At 36.9% G+C, this 19184-nt stretch overlaps 1 protein-coding gene across 2 annotated transcripts in view; it reads left to right on the forward strand.

Annotated features, from left to right (window-relative positions):
• LOC101128582 (3',5'-cyclic-AMP phosphodiesterase 4D-like) overlaps positions 1-19184 on the forward strand; it is a 513332-nt gene that overhangs the window by 296087 nt on the left and 198061 nt on the right. For both annotated transcript variants that reach the window (XR_010131761.1, XM_063700736.1), the window contains exon 2: positions 15218-15348. Coding sequence is in view for 1 of the 2 variants with exons in the window: in XM_063700736.1 (XP_063556806.1) it covers positions 15307-15348 (42 nt within the window). In the remaining variant the exon portion in view is untranslated. The remainder of the gene's footprint in view (positions 1-15217; positions 15349-19184) is intronic.

The raw sequence follows: 19184 nt of genomic DNA on the forward strand, positions 1-19184 counted from the left end.
CTTAGAAAGGATTATGTGTTTTTCTTTTCCCTTGGTCTATTACTTTAATGAGTTATATTAATAGGTTTCTTACTATTAAACTCTTCTCACATTCCAGAGTGTGTAAACTCATGAATAATATGGATCCTGTGTACTGTCTTACAGAAATTCCCTAAATTGATGGCATTTCTCCATGAGTTTTCTATTGTTTCTTGCTTCTAAGTGAATTTGGGAGCAAGGAGAGTGAAATAAATGGTCTGAAATTTCTATCTTATACTGGAAGTCTGGCATACTTGCATTGACTGTCATCTACAGTAGAGTCAAATGTACTGACTGAAATTCAGCTATGGTTAAAGAATGTGGCTTTTATTTCTTATAGCAAATTTTCTAGCTCTAGATTCTAGCTGTAGAGCCATTGTTCCCATTGATGAGGTGGGGAAAAACACCCAAACTTTAATTCATTTCGGGATTAGAATAGTTTCTTTTGGGTCAGTATGTAAATAATTGAAAGTTTAGCTATATATCAGAACTGTTTTTCTCCTCTTCAATGACTTCTGGTGTCTTCCCTAAAACATAAAATAACTTCTGGGTGCAGGAGAAAACATACATATCCTGGATTTATACTTACTAGCCATGTAATCTTGTGCTGATTATTTCAGCTTTCTCTACCTTGATTTCTTCATCTGCAAATTGGATATTAAAATGACAACTATTTTACAGAATTTTGTGGGAATTGAATTAGTTAATATATTTTAAGTGATTAGAACATTTCCTGGTACATAGCAAATGCCCCATAAGTGTTTGTAATTATAATATAAAATTATGATTGTTCTCGTAGTGTTAGGAGTGAAGTGGACTTTGGTTCATGTGCCATTTTCCAATTGAGTGCTCTTGGGATAATTTGGTGTCTGTCTCTCCTGCCTCCACTTTGAAGTATCTGAAGCTGGTTTAATACTCTAATTCTGTTCTCTTGCCATAAGCAAAGAATAGGAATTACATCTGTTTTTGCCAACTAGGTTGGCACCCAACTCTTGCTGGGAATATGGGGTCTCTTTCCTTAGTAATATTTATGAATGAGATAATCTGTAACAATATCTTGGTATGGTATGATATGTTGTGATATCATCTTCATCTTAGCAGAGTTTGGATGAATTAGAAACTGAAAGACCATTTTAATACTAAGTTTCTTTCATTCAGCTACTTCTATTTCAGATATTAAATTTGGTTTTACTTTTTCATTTATATGCTTTCGCTTATATTACTTCTTTAGTGAATTAAAGAGATTTTTAAAGAGAAAATTCTAGCTTCTCAAGCATCATTGTCCTTCTGAAAAATTGAACTAATAAGCCCTGAGATGATTAAAGCGTAGCCAGATCCTTAGAAAAGAAATTGCCATTTTCCATTTTCACTAAGAAATTCATCTATTAGCACAATAATATTTATGAGATTTTGCTGTTGTGCAATCCCTCATTCATCCCTTATCACCATTTTGAATGAAGAGAGAGCAAAATCTAATTCCAGGTGCCAGATGGGTGCCACACAAATGGCAATGATTCAGCACAGGCTCCAGTTAGAGATACCAAGCTCTGAACAGCTATTTGGATAATCAGGAGATCTTGGTGAACTGAGGTGAATTTTCTTCTGTGTGTCAGGTCCTCCACTTGTTCTTTCTCTATATTCAGAGCCTTTGAATTTGCTATGAAGCTTGGTATCTGCTTTGTCCTAGCAGTTAAGAGTGGGTGTCACAATTCACATCTTGCTGGAAAAGTGATGGGTTCATTTTGAGGCTCATTGAATGAGTCCTTGAAGAAGGAAGCATCAGAATGAAAAGGATTTCAAATCTCTGAGTATAAGGTTTGAAATGTTCGTTTGACCTCACTGATGGCTGTGGAAAAGCCTAGGCTTGGACACAGAAACTGAAGATTAAATCTTGTACTATAATTGAGTGTCTCTAGAATTAGTACAGGCTTCTCTCATTTTGTGGCAGTGTAACAGCAGACTAACAATCCTGGGAAGATTGCATTTTTAATGAAACATTTTTGCAGGGTTGGTAAAATCCAGATCTCCTAAAAAACCCAATGCTTGCTTACTCTAAGATGAGAAGGATAAGCCAAATTCAAGGCCTCTCACTACGCCACCAGGTTATACAATAAATTTTGAGCTCCCCTATCCTACATTTCGAAGGATTAATTCTAACTGTAATTTACCTTGATTCTTAGAGCTCGCTGAGGCTCTTGGTGTTAAAGATATATCAGGGGACAAAGTAATAAAAAGCTTACATTTAAGGAGTGCCTTCTTAGAGTTAGGTACAGTGGTTATATACGCTGACATGTAAGTTCATCATTTAGTTTACACAGTAGTAGCCTTGAAATGTGAGTTTCAGTATCTACATTTATCTTGATCCTGACATTGACATGCAAAAGGGTTAAGTAGTTTCTCATGGCCATAAAATTAGAAAATGGCCAAAACAGAATTTGACTCCAAATTCTTTGGAATATGGAATATGACTGATTCCAAAACTTAATATTCCACTGATTAGTTTTGTCTCTTCATCTCTCCGAATCAACATCTCTTACACAAATTACTTTTGTTTAGGGGATATCTTAGAGTTCTTGTTTTATAATGGGGTGAGAAAAAAATATCTCCTTAAGAACAAAAGCAGTTAAAACAAGGCACTACATTGAAGGAGTTTATTTTATCTACCACATATACACTGAATATGAAAGAAAAAGAGTATATTGAAAATGATTCTCTAATGGCAGAAAAATATTATAATTTATGCTGTACTAGATCTTGATTTTGTTGCTTGTTATTTTTAATGTCTATAATAAATTGGTAAAACAGTAAAACTCTTGAAAAGCAAAAAAAAAAAAAAAAAAATCCAAATTCTTTGCCCACATTTTTTTTTCTGCAGTTATTTTATTTTTAATGTAAAAAAGCCAACTGCTCTTTATCATTCGTTAGAAATTTGCTCCAAACTAAGAGGCATGTACAGTTTTCAATTTGTGGGTGTTAATGACTCCACCACAGTGGGCTCATTCCCTTGCAAGAACGCTAACGGGCTGTTGCTTCCTAAGAGACAGAGGATTGAGAGGTTTTGGTTTCTACTCATAGTCTTCAGTTTCTATGCATAGTCTTTGGTTTCTTGGCTCTGTTATTTTCCTTGTTTATGTTTCTTTTAATTAACATTGAGTTTTTTCATTTTATGCCTTGCTTTTCTTCTGTTTGTACAGTCTGCCGGCAATGACTCCTTGGGTAGCACTTGTTAATTAGGGAGAAATGATAGCTTGAGGGTACTTCCTGACTTACTTGGTGCTAGGATAAAAGTTGTTCTACTGAAGCCGCATTAGAACAACTTTTATGTACCTACCTCAAGTAAGATCTGCATAATGCTCTACCAATTCCCTTTTGTCTCTTTTATCTTTACTTTAACTCTGGTTTATTTTATTTAAATTCTCATTGTGTCCCAAATAATCTAAACCAAGAGTATTATTAGGTCTTAAAATAATTCACTTGTATTTTTCTTAAAGAGGCTATTCACAGTAGATTTTGTGGGAAAATAAAAATTAGAATTCACTGCTGATTGACTAAATAAAAGCAACTAAAGAACCAAGGGTATGTTGATTTTAAAAAGGAACTTCTGAAGGTATCTGGCTCATAATTACCCAGAGATAATAATTTTGGTTCTATAGCTCAGATTGAGAAAGCTATACATAATAGAATGCAGGATCTATAACTGGATTGTCTTTCTCAATTTCTCACTATTCCTCACTCTCACCTTTCCTTCTCTCTTTCAGCTACCTATTCCTATCTATCTATCTGTCTGTCTGTCTGTCTGTCTGTCTATCTATCTATCTATCTATCTATCTATCTATCTATCTATCTATCTATCTATCTGCCTATCTTGTTTTTGCTAAAGAGGCAGAATGGTTCATGTTTTAGAACCTAGTTGGTCTCATGATACAAAGTACAGACTATGATTTGTAATTAATGATTTGTAGACCGCAGTCTCTGCATACATTCTACAACCCTCAGTGAAATGCCATTTCTAATACTTCTCAAATTTACAAGTATTCAAACACCAGATTTTACTTTAATATGGGACAAAAAAAACATTAAAAAGAATAAAAGGCTCAGTGCCTTGATGAACTCCACTTTTCTTTGTAGCTAGTAAGCAGCTTGCACCAGAGATTTTATGGGGATCATCTTGCTATCATTTTATTTTCCTCATGGTGACTCAGGGAATTTTATCCTGAGGCACTCAATGGATCTGTTATAGTCAAGCTGATGATGACACATCTCAGAGGCTCGTTCCATATTGGGCCTCAGGCCAGCAAACTACGCACCATGCTGTCCTATGATTCACAGAACGAAACTGCTCTAGACACCTCCCACTGCCCAGGCAGGAAGGGCACCATAATGAGGCAGTGGGAGGGTGTATGGCTAGGAAAGTTGCTAAAAGGAAGCTTTTGTTGTAACTTTCTTCTCTGCTGCAGGAGGCTAATACCAAAGCAAAGTATTATCAAGCAACAGACCCTACATTTATGCAATATTAATGAGAAGGTCCCTGGACTTTTAATTAGGGTGGAGAGTTGTGTTTAAGAGAGCTGAAATTATTTTAGGTGGGAGGAAATGGAATCCTGGGAGAAAAGTAATTAATTTATAGCTCAATGACTGAACTGTGCCATTTTGAAATACTGGTCAAGGTGAGCGTTGAAAGAGTGGGTACTCTGGCATTTCCATACCCTTGGGAGTTAAGAATTAGGCTATTTGGGGAGCCAAATGATATGCTTGTATTTCCAAAAATGTCATTTATTTTGTAATAAATTTGTGCTGAAATAAAAAGTGGCTTGTGTTCTCTATGTAAGTGTGACTGCCTGCATATTATTCATTCAATGGTCATTTACAGCATACTTTATAGGTGTAGAATTCTATAAGGTGGAGGCCTTTTCTGCAGGGACAAAGTTCTGACTAGATGCACAAAGGAGATGAAAAGAACCGTCAATGTCTACCTTCATGTTCCTTTCCCTCTACGTGGGGAAAAACATCAGTATATGAAATGGCATTTGAATAACTTAAAGAGAAGTGTTCACAAGAGCAGAATAACTCGGAACAGGCTTTCAAGCCATTAGGTGTATGAATCACTTACTGCCTCCTCGGGGGTCCCACACCAGCTATTCTGAGATTCTGTCAGAGCACTTAGTGTATTGTGTTATTTGTCTCTGTCCCCCACTAGACTGAGAGTTCCACGTGGAGAGAGATTTTTATCATATTTAGCTCTGCATCCCTGGACCCTACAGCACAGTTCATTGCATACCACAAGTGTCCAGTAAATGTCTGGTGAATGAATGAGTAAAAGAGATTGCTGTTATCATTTTGGAGGAAGAGAAGGGAATAGAATGATGGTTTTATATGGGCATAAACTACAAAGGAAATGATTTGATTCTTTTCAGTCTGGAGACAAAATGTGCTTTTCTTCTCATAATTCTCTGTTCAATTCAGCAGAAATCAGTAAACATTTACTAAGCATATTTTATGTTGTAATTGTATATATAAACATGTAATGTTTTCTCACCTCAAGGGACTTAGAGTCCAGGGCAAGGTTGGCAGTGACGTACAATTAAACAGATCATTTTGATGTAATTTGACAAATATACTGTGGGAAGCATTCAGGAGGCATTATGGAGGGAGTAAAAAGGGATGTTAGGTCAGGCTGGCAGTGGGAATGGGGCTGGGATATTGGGAGAATCAGGAAACTCTTCCAGGAGGAGATGACACCTGAGTTGAGTCTTGAAGCAAGACATTCCCAAACAAAGGAAGAAGAGCATGGCTATGGGGTAAAGGAAGAGGGGAAAAAGTCCAAGACAGAGGACATGGAGGTGAGAAACCGTATGGCGTATGCAAAGAATTACAAGTGGTTCCCTATAGCAAGTGAGTGAAACAATGCTGTGTGGGAGGTCAAGGGATGATACTGCAAACAGCAGACAGGGGGACTCCTACTTACTATGTAAAGGAGATTTATTTGGACTTTATGCTGTAGGGGATAGGCAGCTATTGATAGATTTTAAGGTGGACTTGAAGTAGGCAGTATTGGTGACAAGAAGAACATGAGAAAGCGCCTGAATTTGTGTAGATAAAACTCTGGAAGACTGTAGTAGTGGTAGAACCCTCTTAGTGTATGAGATATGTATGTGGCGGGTTAAAGTATACACATGGCAGCTAAAACAATGAAAACTAGTGGATTATCAAGAAATATAATCTAGAACAGAGGCTCCCAAGTGCCAATCAAAAGTGGTGGTGCTCTTCACCCTTCATGATTATTATCTGGGGTATTGGTCAAAAGTAGATTCCTGAGTACCTGTCCTCAAAGTTCTGATTCATTGGTGGAGAGTCAGCCATCTGCATTTTATGGCATTCCCTAGCTAATTTTGATATGCAGTCACGTTTGGGAAATGCTGATAAAAGTAATATCAATGGTATCACTCATATTTTAGATGTAGACAAAATAAGAAGACCCAGTGAAGTAGCAAGAAGGTGAGCAGTCATTTGGAGAACCAGCAGAAGACAGAGGAAGAGGGATTTTCTAGAAGGAAAAACAATGTGATAGCAGAGAGTTCTAGTCAGATAATTTGTGAAGAGTTTGTTAGATTTTGTGATATGGAGGTCTAGGATCTTTAGAGAAAGTAGTTTAAGTGTGGAAGGAGTAAAACTTGCTTGCATTGGGTTGAGGGGTAGACAGTGGGAATAAGGAGGTAAAGAAAGTTAACAGACTTTTTTTTCAAATAGCTTGATTTTGAAGAGAAAGAGAATGATATCTTGAGGAGGGAGAACATAGGGTTATAAGGATAATTTACTTTTTACAAGAGGAGAGACTCAAGAGAGTATTTAGATCTTGAGGGGAGAGAACAAGTTAGAATTAGAGCAGATGGAGGAGGAAAGACAGGACTCCTCATAGGAGGAGAAACACCTCACTCATCCTCTCAGACAGGGGGAAAGGAGGTAAGGGAGAGTAAGCTGGGTGAGGAAGGAAGCTGAGGCACAATTTTTGATGGGATGTTCAGAGAGACATTAAGAGGCTCAAATAGTTGAAAGGGTACAAAGCTTGTTGAAACTAAACCTAGGTAAAGAGCCCTATTGTTAACTTACTATTTTAAAAATATTTTTCTTGAAAATTGTGACAGCTTTTTCTTTTCTTTTTTTCTTTTTCTTTTTCTTTCTTTCTTTCTTTCTTTTTTTTTTTTTTGAGACGGAGTCTCGCTCTGTTGCCCAGGCTGTAGTGCAGTGGCGCAATCTCGGCTCAGTGCAAGCTCCGCCTCCAGGGTTCATGCCATTCTCCTGCTTCAGCCTTCCCAGTACTTGGGACTACAGACGCCTGTCACCACGCCTGGCTAATTTTTGTATTTTTAGTAGAGACAGGGTTTCACCTTGTTAGCCAGGATGGTCTCGATCTCCTGACCTCATGATCTGCTCGCCTCGGCCTCCCAAAGTGCTGGGATTACAGGCGTGAGCAACTGCGCCTGGCCTGTGACAGCTTTTTCTACCCACATTGCATTTATTTTCCAACTTATAATAATATGAACCTATTTTGTAGATTGAGCTCCTGTTGGTCCTATAAAACCCAAATCTCTTGCTTGCTGATTCAGTTTTTTATTTGCATTTGTCTCATGTTCCATGTATTTTGCATTCCCGGAAACTAGCACAGGCAGGGAGGCCTCAACACCTAATTTATTTACTAGGTGAAGTGGAACCTGAAGATTTTCCTTTTATAGACACCATTACTAGATCTGAAAGAAAGAGGTAAGTTAATTGACACCCAAATGGAGGATGAAAATAGTAGAGTCAGGAAGAGAGAACTTAATTTTAGCCATCTGTTTTCCAACTTGGCTTTTCTCAGTCTATAGATTCCCAAAAACATAGTCTAACACTGGGTACGAAATAGCAAACTTGAGCACTCAAAAACAAACAAATGAGAAAGCAATCTAACAATTCCACGAACAAAAAACTAGCACTTTTGTATGTCCTCTGAAGTAAGAAGAGATGAGTAACTTTTGTATTCACTCAATACTTTCTTTTAATCCAACTTTTAAGTATTTTTTCTAAACGTTGAAAATTTGAGAAGCCAAGAAACATAGAAATGAGACAGAACTACCCATAATACTGTACCTAAATATAACTACTAATATTTTGCTAAATTTTTTAAGTCTTTTCTCTGTGCATAACTTTTTATAGGATTATATTACACATACAACTTTAATCCTGCCTTTTTCACTTAATATTATAACACAAGCTTTTTCTCATATAATTGAAATATCTTGCAAAATATATGATTTTAATTACATAGTACATCATGAAGGTTCTCATATTTTATTTAGCAATTCCTTTACTATTTGACATCTAAATTGTTTCTAGATTTTCATTATCTTAAGTAGTACTGCTGGAATGTTTCTGCATACAAAGCACTTTCCATATTTCAGGTTACTTCCTGAATTATGATATAAAAGTGTATAATACCATTAAAGCTTTTGGTACTTATTATCAAATTCCTATCCAAAGACTTATGTCATTTGGAAAGTTGATCAGCAATATATGAAATGCATATCTAATTATATATACACCATTTTCAAGTATTTTATTTTTAAAAGTAAAATAATTTTTAAGCAAGACAAATAAATCTTGAGATTTTAATTTTCATTTTATTAATAATGAGATTGAATATACCCCATATTTTGATATAATTTTATTTCCAATTTTGCAAAATTTCTACTTATTAATTAAAACATTCATTTTTGTAGATTTATACCTCTAATTTTTAATATATTTTGTAAGTGGTACAATGTATGTTACATATTAATACTATGGCAAAGGCAAAAGAATGATAATGAATTGCTTTCAAACTTAAATATATATATATTTTTTGAGATGGAGTCTCACTCTGCCACCCAGCCTGGAGTGCAATGGTGCAATCTCAGCTCACTGCAACCTCTGCCTCCTGGGTTCAAGCGATTCTCCTGCCTCAGCCTCTTGAGTAGCTGGGTTACAGGTGCCTGCCACCATGCCCAGCTAATTTTGTATTTTTTTTTTAATGGAGACAGAGTTTCACCATGTTGGCCAAGCTGGTCTCACACTCCTGACCTCAGGTGATCCACCTGCCTTGGTCTCCCAAAGTGCTGGGATGACAGGCACGAGCCACTGTGCCTGGTAGAAGTTATATTTTTTAATCCTACAACTTGCAGTATGGAAGAGACTTTACAATGTACCTTATTCAACCCTGTATTATTAGTTTGTTTTCATACTGCTATAAAGAACTGCTCAAGACTGGGCAATTTATAAAGGTAAGAGGTTTAATTGGCTTACAGTTCTGCATGGCTGGGGAGGTCTCAGGAAACTTACAATCATGTTGAAAGGCGAAGGGGAAGCAAGACACCTTCTTCACAAGGAGGCAGGAAGGAGAATGAACACAGGAGGAACTACCAAATACTTATAAAACCATCAGATCTCATGAGAACTCACCCACTATCATGAGATCAGCATGGGGAAAACAGCCTCCATGATTCCATTACCTCCATTTGGTTTCTCCCTTGTCACATGGGGATTATGGGGATTATAATTCAAGACGAGATTTTGGGTAAGGACACAGCCAAACCATATCAATGCCCCAGTTGAAGAAGCAAAGATTAAACCCATAAAACAATTATTGAAAAAAAAAATGTTAGCTAGTAGATGAGTTTGTGGTACAACATACTTTTTGTTATTGGACTTCAGAGTCAGTAGAAATCTATGTGACTTGGCGCAGTAGGGGAAGTTGTTATTAGAAAGAAGGGCTTTTGTTGGACTTTGGATAGAAAGAGTTCTGTAAAATGAAGAGAACAAAAATTAAAGGGCATGAATCTAAGGCCAAGAGGTAGAAATGGATGTGTCTCAGGTGCGGCAGAGATGAGACCAGCCTGGAGGGTAGAGGGCTGGTGTTGGGAGATAGAGTGTGAGGTAAGGCCAAATAAAGCATGCAAATCACAGATCACTTGACTCTTCTAGTTGAAACACATCACTCTGGAGTTCCTACTGAGCATAAGCTACAACCTGATTATATAAAGCCATCCTTGTGGTTACAGGTAGATTGCACTGACTTTGGCAAGTTTCAAGATGTTAAACTGTGCTGGGAAGACTACAAGATGGGTTGACAGATAAAACTAGTTTTAGGAAAATGCATGCACAGGGCAATATTATCAGCTAGCCACAGCAATGGCCATGGAATACAGGGTCCTCTCATTACTGTGTTGTCCCAGGCAGTTCTATGACCTTAGGCAGACTACTTATGTTCCCTATACTTCAATTACCCTATTTGTACTCTACGTTCTTTCTAAATCTCAGATTCTATAGCCTCTAGCAGGAGCTCAGATAAAGCATAGCTTAAGATAAACAGCACTCTAGAGAAAAGAGAGAAAATGTAAATAGCAGGAAATCTTTATTGTCATCTTTAGATCTGGAATAAGAAGTCCTTTCTTTTAATTCACAATTTTAGAAGGTATGAGGAGATATCCAGAACTTTCTTCCCTTGTTTCTGCTACCAATGTAGCAGAGGGCCAACTGAAGCAGATGTTCACATTATCTATCTTACGTGTGTAGAGGGCAAATTAGTGGACATTTAAGAGCCCAAGGCAATAATTCAACCATTCCCATGAAAAATCTGTTATTCCATCCTTGTATGTTTCTTTTCTTTTAACTTTTTGAGTATTTAATTCTTGTGTTGCCTCCTCCTAATTTCCTTCCTGCAGATACTTTGGTGAGTAAACCTTGATAAATTAAGCCTGTTTTTATTATATTCCTTTGGAGTTGTCTTTGATTGTGATCAACTTCTCTTTTTATACATGCCACATGTATTCATTCTTCATTTAGATGAGAATCTAATCAAGGGAATAAACTGCCAAGTTCGGTTTCATTTTGATGTCTACTTTATGCAACCCTAGAAAAATATATCTTTTGATGAGTTGGAGACAACAGTAAGTTAGAGACAGAGCTAATCCATTACACCTTGATCACTCAGAGGCAACTGTACCCAAACAATTCTTTCCCTTTGCATCAAGAAAGTTTGTTGTTTATCTGAGAGCTTAATACTGTGCCTGGCACATATAAGGTGCTCAATAAACTTTTTAAAACCAATGCATCTGAGTGGCTTTATAATTCAGCAGTTACTGTATGAACTGACCTACTATGTAGAAGAAAAAAGTATTAGTTCAAAAAGAGGAGATTAAAGAATTCTTCTTACATATATGAAACATGTCCTGTTCAGTAGCTTCTCTAATATTTTGTGGATGATTGGAATCCCTTTTCACTCTTATATTTAAGGATGTCATTATGTATGGGGACATTTGCTGTTTCAATACATAGATTTATATTTGCAGGGAACTTAAAGTCCCCAGAAATTTGTCTGAGATATTATCTGATTAATCCCCATAACAACGCTGTGAGGTGGGTTGTGGAGATATGAGGGAAAAAAGGGAAGGGATTTTCCTAATACCATACAGTTTGTGTATATGACGTAGCAATGAAAGTAGAACTTATTTCACCTGATGACCAGTTCAAGACATTTTCTGCTATATAAATCTTTAATCTCTAGGATAGAAACTGTCTTAATTCCGTTTGCATTGACACAGCAAAATGTATATAGGTGCTCCATCTAATTCCATCTCTGAATATTCCAGCACTATCTGTCTTATCCACCTCCTCTCTTCATTTTTATTTCTAAAGTGTTCTCCCTGCAGGAGCTGACTCTTCCTTCTTTCTAATTAACTTTATGTGGAAACTCCTATCGTAACGAAATTGCACGTGTGAGTGTTCTCTCGTCTGTCTTTCTTTTTAGTGCACCTGGAGGGAGAAAGCTTTTCTGCAGTCTCACCACATTATCTTTGCTGAGAGAGAAACTTGCAGGAACTAAGATAACTGCCTTCCTGAGAGTCAACCTTTTCATCAAACATTCTTTAGTTCAGGCACAGCTTTGATTTTTGCAGAGGTTACCACTTGTTCATAATTAAAATGCACTGGTTCATGCTATTGGCAGCAAAGCACTATGGAAGAGTAGACAAAAACGTGGATTTTGAGGCAGACAAATCAGGTGTGAATCCTGGTTCTGCCATTTCCTGGGCAATTTACTTCATTCATTGGTGCTGATTTCCTCGTTTGTGCCATGGGAAAACATATTAACAATGTCTACCTCACAGGAGTATTGGAAAGTTTAATGATACATTATAGAGAATTTTTTAAGGATAAATGAGGTAGCAGAACATGCAATCCTCTTCATAGACTGCAGAGCACATCTACCATTTCCCCTCCATTTCCACTCTCCTCCCTGCCCTACCCTGGGGGGCTTTGAACCCTGGAAGGCTGACCAGTCAGATGTACTTCTTCCTCCTTTGCCCTCCTGCTTGCTTGCATTTGGTTCGTGGGGAGTCCTAGGAGGAGACAGATGGAGAAAGGAAAATGAGACTGCGTGCAACTTGTTATCTTCTTCTTTTTAGGGTCTAGCTGTGTCCCAGAGAGCAACTTCCCTTTTCAAGGCAGCCCACTCTGTGTGATGCTTTTTCCTAGGTATGGGCAACCCATCCCTCTTAGGGTGAAAACTTTGCTGTTGCTAGTTCCAGGTACTGTGCCATCCTTTGTGGATTCCTCTACCGTACCAACATCTCCTTAAAGAGTCTGTTTGTTGAACCTGCTGTAAATGATCCTAATAAAAGTATGCTGTCTGTTTATTCCTGGACCTTCAACTGGTAGATTATTCATACTGGTTAGTGGAAAGTAGATCTGCGTACATATGTATTATTTGAGAGAGGTTAGCACTTATAGAAGAAAAAACAAGAATGGGCTGTTTTTACTTGCCGTTTGATACTAAGAGAAAAAGAAGGTAGTGATGATGGATGATGATAAAGATATGATGATGATGAGACCCAAATACCTCCTATGAGCCAAACATTCTCCTAGACAATACTTTTTACCTCATTCATTTTGAAAACACATATGTGTATTATTATCTTTCTTTTGTAGATCTGGAAAAAGTTCAGATAAATCAAATAATGTACCTAAAAGCTACATAGAATGCCAGTGGAGAGCTGAAATTCCAACCCATACCTATTTGGTTCCAAAGTCTATACTCTTTTACTGACGCTAGGTGCCTCCTAGCTATACAGGGTGAGAAGAGCCATTCCATCAGCAGTCAGTTTTCAACTGAATCTCTTTGCCTATTGAAATTTCTCTAAGTTCTAAATTCCCATAGGAAAGTATCTCTTAATTATGGTCTTTAAATGATTTCAAGGCAAATTTTTTAAAAACCTGGTTAATTCAGCAAAGCTTATCAGGTCAAATCCATTATTTGTCTGATTTGACTGATTTGTTACCATTGAGTCACTAGCCCAGTAGGGCAACTATTCCATGGTTATCCCTAAGGCTACTCATTAAATCCTGGATGAATAATTAAATATTTTGAATAAGTTTTTCTCTGATAATATATGTTTCCTACAGCTGTTATCTAAAGTTTTTTCTCCCTAGATATGGAATATTTCGTTCAGTTTGTATTAATTTCTGTCCAATTCCTAAATTACATGAGTAACATAATTCTGCATTTTCTGGGACCTATAGGATGCTAATTTGTAAAGGTGATTCAATTGCTGGAGGTGTGCTAGCTGAGAACTTTCCATTTGTGGATCAGCTCCTCCCTTCAAATCCTACTCCTTTAGAAAAAATCCATACACACTCAGAGAAACAGTATTTATCTTAGCAACTCACATTTGATTGTGCATTTTTCTTTAATCTTCAGGCAAGCATTTCTATCAACCTTGGAAGAAGGCTTTGTCCCTTGTTTCCCTTTGAGTCCCCAAGTTGCATCCAGAGATATTCTTAGCCACGGTGAACCTTACTTCTCTGTTTCTACCTCTACTTTGCTGTTACGGGACCTCTGACCTCCCGCAAAGTGTGTTCCTTTTATTTTGAGAAGACTTGAGAGGGTGACTCACATATATTCCAAACAAGTATTTTCAGCCTTTAAAAAGGCTGTGTTCCCTGCAGGCTTCTCTGCTTTCATTTCGTATGTTTTTTAAAAAATGATACATAGTTACTTTGTTTTTTATCTTTTAAATGTATAATTCATACTACTTTGTACTTTAATACTTGTCAATCATTTTAGCAAAACCAGCTCCTTCAGACCTTGATCACTGTTTCTCTTTTCCTTAAGTCTCAGACACATGTTTTTTGAGAAGCTTAGAACAAACCCAAACGATAGAACTACATGCTGCTGTTAGCATCAGCCTACACCTACACTATTAGCCTAAACCTGCAATATCAGAGTTTTTGTGGTTTGACCAAGCCTTTTATCCTCTTTCCCTTACAGTAAGTTCTTTCCCAGAAAGAAAATATCAGCCCACATGCAAATATATCTTATAAATATGTAGGTTGTGTCCTGATGTAGCAGAATATCATAAATGAACACAGCACATATAGCTATTTGATTTGTTCTTTCTTCAAAACTCAAAATGGAGAATCTCCACTGTAGTGTCTAGGAGAAAGCGAAGATTAGTTAGGTAATGAGGATGTCAGTGTCATTCAAGTGGCAATTACTCTGGAATATTCCTTGAAATAACAGTTACTGCTTACTTAACAGTTATTGCTTATACTTTTTGTTCTCATCTTCTCAAGTATTCCTTACAACCACTTAGAACTAGAGGGGTAGATAACTCACTAAATTTACTGAAGAGTCATTGGATTGGCTTCAAGGTACTATTGATTATTGTCAGTGAAACAAGACGCAATGATGCAGTTGCTCAGAGGGCTCTTTCTTCACATGTAAGTAAGATTCCTCCAGCAGTGGATCACCTTAGTGATCCCTTAGTGAAAAATTGTCGAGTCCTTAGCTGTCCCAACAAGAATCGACATATACACAATTCAGTTTGCATCTTCATTTTATACATGTAACTTTAGGTTATGGCTATCATATCTTTTTTTTTTTCAGCCACTAAAACTGTAGAGTTGAATATTTAATGGAAAACAGATGGTGCTTGAAATCTCTAACTTACATTTAACAAAAGCTGTTTTGGAAATGTTGCTTATGTATACTTTTTTATTGCTTTAAACACAGCACCGTTTTAGCCTGTTCTGATGAATTATTTAAGAATTAACTGTCCCAGTCTAAGACAGCATTTCAAAGTGCAAGTGTTAAGCATAAGTTGATTAAACATTTCCTTCCTTTTCTTTTCAGCATTCCAGTTGGCTTTTGAGTGGATACTTGCAGTGAGAGCATTGACACTGGAAACACTAGTTCCCATTTTAATTACTTAAAACACCAGGATGAAAAGAAATACCTGTGATTTGCTTTCTCGGAGCAAAAGTGTAAGTAACTTTTGTTTTCATCTATTTTCTAAACACATGTACATATAACATTTTAGTTTTGGTTTTGGATTTTAATGCTATGCTATCATGATTAGGCTTGTGGGAAATGTTTAGTCAACTTTCAGTTCTCTGTCTGTACACAGCTTATTAACAAACAAAGACTAGTTTGTCTATGTGACCTGTTAGCATTTGATGAGAATTCTGAGAATTCTTTCAGCTAGTTTATATCTTACCATTCATTCATATATGTCTACAAGCCTGATGTTGAACACTCTAATTTTTGAGTGCATGCAGAAAATATATGATTAAAAGTCAAAATATAGGGAATTTATGTCTTGAATATGAAACCTTCTGGGCAAGTCCAAAAGCATAAATTATACTTATGTTATTAGTTGCTTCAACCAGTCACATTCTGAAAGTTCTTCCCTTCCATGAGCTTTCTACCCTGGCATATATCTCTAATTTCTTCTTTTAATCTTTTTTTAAAAACATTTTAAATTGAACATCCTCAGGGCTCTACTGAAGGTTAAACCTTATTTCCAATTACGTAGTGTTCTTAAGGTACCACAGTCATGATACTTTTTAAATTTATATTAGTGTATGGAAAAAAGCAAATAGAGCAACTAAAAGAAAGCCACACAAGGAAAGGATGAAAGCAGACTGTTAATTTCCATCAAGCAAGCGCTAAGAACACATCCCTTTGTTCATTTACCCAAGGGGGATAAGGCATCCAAACAGATGTACTTGTGACGTAGGAACATTAATTTGAAGGCATCAGAAAAACCACAAATGCAAACACATTTCTCTAGTATGGGAACACTTTGTGTTATAACCAGTGATTCTATTGTGGTGGCCCAAGGCCATCTTTCATTCTTTCTATGGAGTTACCATCCAGCTTTTAAGGGTGAGGCATGAGTATGTGCAGATAAAGTATAGTATGCCTAACTGTGTTTGTTAAAAAATGAGGATATGCTGAGAGATATGCCAATCCTTTGACTGAATACTGTGTTTAATAACCAACCAAGTAAATTCAACAAACTCTGAGGAATTGTTCAAATTTATGTGTTTTACTGGTTGGCATTTGGTTGTATGGATTATTGCATAAAAGAAGGGGCCATGGCTTTGAGCCTGGAATTCCTTTTATCATCATACAAAGTCACTCACTGTAATAGGAGGTGACCTGCATACAAACTACCAAACTGCAAACACATCTTTCTCTTACTGAGTTTTCTTGTTATAAATTAAATATGAAAGCAAACTATTCATATAATGTTTTCTGTTATTGAATATCAGAGACATGAGATCTGAAAAAAAATGTGTAAAGGCAAAAGGGAGAATATTTTGAATAATTACAAATGTCATTAAACATTTCCCTATTCTTGGAGGAAAACATTGTAAAAGCAAATGATTAACTGAGCCGTGACTTTAAGGAACTGAGACTACTTAATGATGCTAGGAGACTTCCTATTTGTATTTGTTTAATGCAAAAAATTTTATCTTGGTGGAAAGGCTCAAGCTTTCCATATTAAGAGAACCTGAGTTGCCTACATTTGTCCAAATGTAAACAGTAGAACTCTCATTTCACTGCTTCCTAGCTTCTTGAGAATCTACTTGCATAAAGAAAATGCTTCCACTTAATTAAATGACTCTAAGCAGAAGTTAATGTTTATCAGAAAAAAAGAGCCAGACTTATTGCCTAGTTAGAAGTTGTCACTTTAGGGCTATAAAATTTTATTTTGCTCTGGTCTGAGCATATAACCCTCTAACGCTTACGTTTTTGCCGTAATATAATCCAAAATTGTATACTTAGAGGTAGATGTTTCCTGGTTTTGATGAAGAAAGTTTAAAGAATCAGTTCTCTTTAGAATCTGAGGATGTTTATCTTTGGCATTCTGACATTTGGAAATCCAAAGAAAATGTTCGAAATTTAAAACAGTCTCTGTTCCTCCCTACATGCCTCTCTTGTAGGTCTTGCATCTTTCATTGTGAAAATTTAAGGCATACAAAAGAGGCAGAAAAAAGATCATCCTTAAACGATCACCTTACTTAGTGAGTTCCTCTCATGAGAGGGGTTCCAGTGTGTCTTGGAAGACCATTTAGTCACTCTTCAACTCAAACAATTCAGGCATAAGATGGGTGGTTAAACTACGTGAGTGTTCTGTTTCCTACCAGTTATGAATTTCTATGATTCTATGCCATGTTGTGCTCATTCGTAAGTTGAATCAAAGACCAGTTCCCAAATAAATATAAAATCAAGGCATCAGGGCAAACAGAGTATATTAATCAGCTTGGGCTACAATATACCATAGACTAGGTAGCTTAAACAGAAAAGTATTTTATCACAATTCTGCAGGCTGGGAAGTTCAAGATCAAAATGCCAACCAATTTTGTTCCTGGTAAGCTCTCTCATCCTGGTTTGCTGATGGCTTGCAGAAAGCTACTTTTTCCCTGGGTCCTCACATGGCAGAGAGAGAAAGCAAGATCTCTGCTGCTGCTTCTTTTAAGGTCACTAATCCCATCATTAGGGCCCACCTTCATGAATTCATCTAATACTAATTACCTCCCAAAGACCCCACCTCCAAAAACCATCACATTGGGGGTTAGGGCTTCAACAAATGTATTTCAGGGGGACACAAATATTTGGTCCATAAGAGAGTTTGATATTCTTTTTTTTTTTTTTCTGAGACGGAGTCTTGCTCTGTTGCCTAGGCTGGAGTGCAGTGGCGCGATCTCGGCTCACTGCAAGCTCCGCCTCCCTGGTTCACGCCATTCTCCTGCCTCAGCCTCCCGAGTAGCAGGGACTACACGTGCCCGCCACCACGCTTGGCTAATTTTTTTTGTATTTTTAGTAGAGACGGGGTTTCACCATGTTAGCCAGGATGGTCTCAATCTCCTGACCTCGTGATCCGCCCACCTCGGCCTCCCAAAGTGCTGGGATTACAGGCATGAGCCACGGCGCTGGAGTGCAATGCCAGGATCTCAGCTCACTGCACCCTCTGCCTCCCAAGTTCAAGCCATTCTCCTGTCTCAGCCTCCTGAGTAGCTGGGATTAGAGGCATGCGCCATCACACCTGGCTAATTTTGTCTTATTAGTAGAGACAGGGTTTCACCATGTTGGTCAGGCTGGTCTCAGGTGAATTTGATATTCTTAAGGGATGATTGATTTAATAAGTCACTGTCTTATTTAAGCCCAAAGGGTAGTGACTAGTATACTGGAATCTGTATGTTTTCCCAATTTGAGAACACTGAAAATGATCTGGTCAACATCTTTCTCTTCATTTCTTATTTTCTAAATTTTATGTTAGGGACATTCTTACCAATGATTTTTGAAGTCTAATAATCACTTCATAGACCTAGGAGCTAATTTTAATTTTACTGAAAATGATTTTCCCCTTTCTTCACTATTCTTAGTTTGCTTATTTTATATTGTTCTTTCTTAACCTCAAATCCAATGACAGGTCTCTGAAGTATCTGTCCTATCAATGGATTTACTATTTAACTTTTCAGATGTTTATAAATTTCAGAACTGACTATCTCAGTTACCCTTCTTCCCTCTGCTAATGGCTGGTTTCTCACTGGCTTTTAGCTAATCAGGGGAGGGAAGGAAAGGTACAGACAAGAGAACAGGATATAAAAATTTTTGTTGTAATTATATATTTTAAAATCAGGAGTTAAACAAAAAATTTTAGCATTTTCTTTTCTTTACAATATCCCCGTTATTCTCCAAACTCATGAAGTTTTATAAATCTTCTCATCTGGAGAATGAAGTAGATAAATTTTAATTCTTATTCATTAATAAATTTTCTTGTGTATTAAATTCTAAACTTTCTTGTAGT

Source organism: Gorilla gorilla, chromosome 19 (genome assembly GCF_029281585.2).
Source record: "Gorilla gorilla gorilla isolate KB3781 chromosome 19, NHGRI_mGorGor1-v2.1_pri, whole genome shotgun sequence".
Lineage (NCBI taxonomy): Eukaryota > Metazoa > Chordata > Mammalia > Primates > Hominidae > Gorilla > Gorilla gorilla.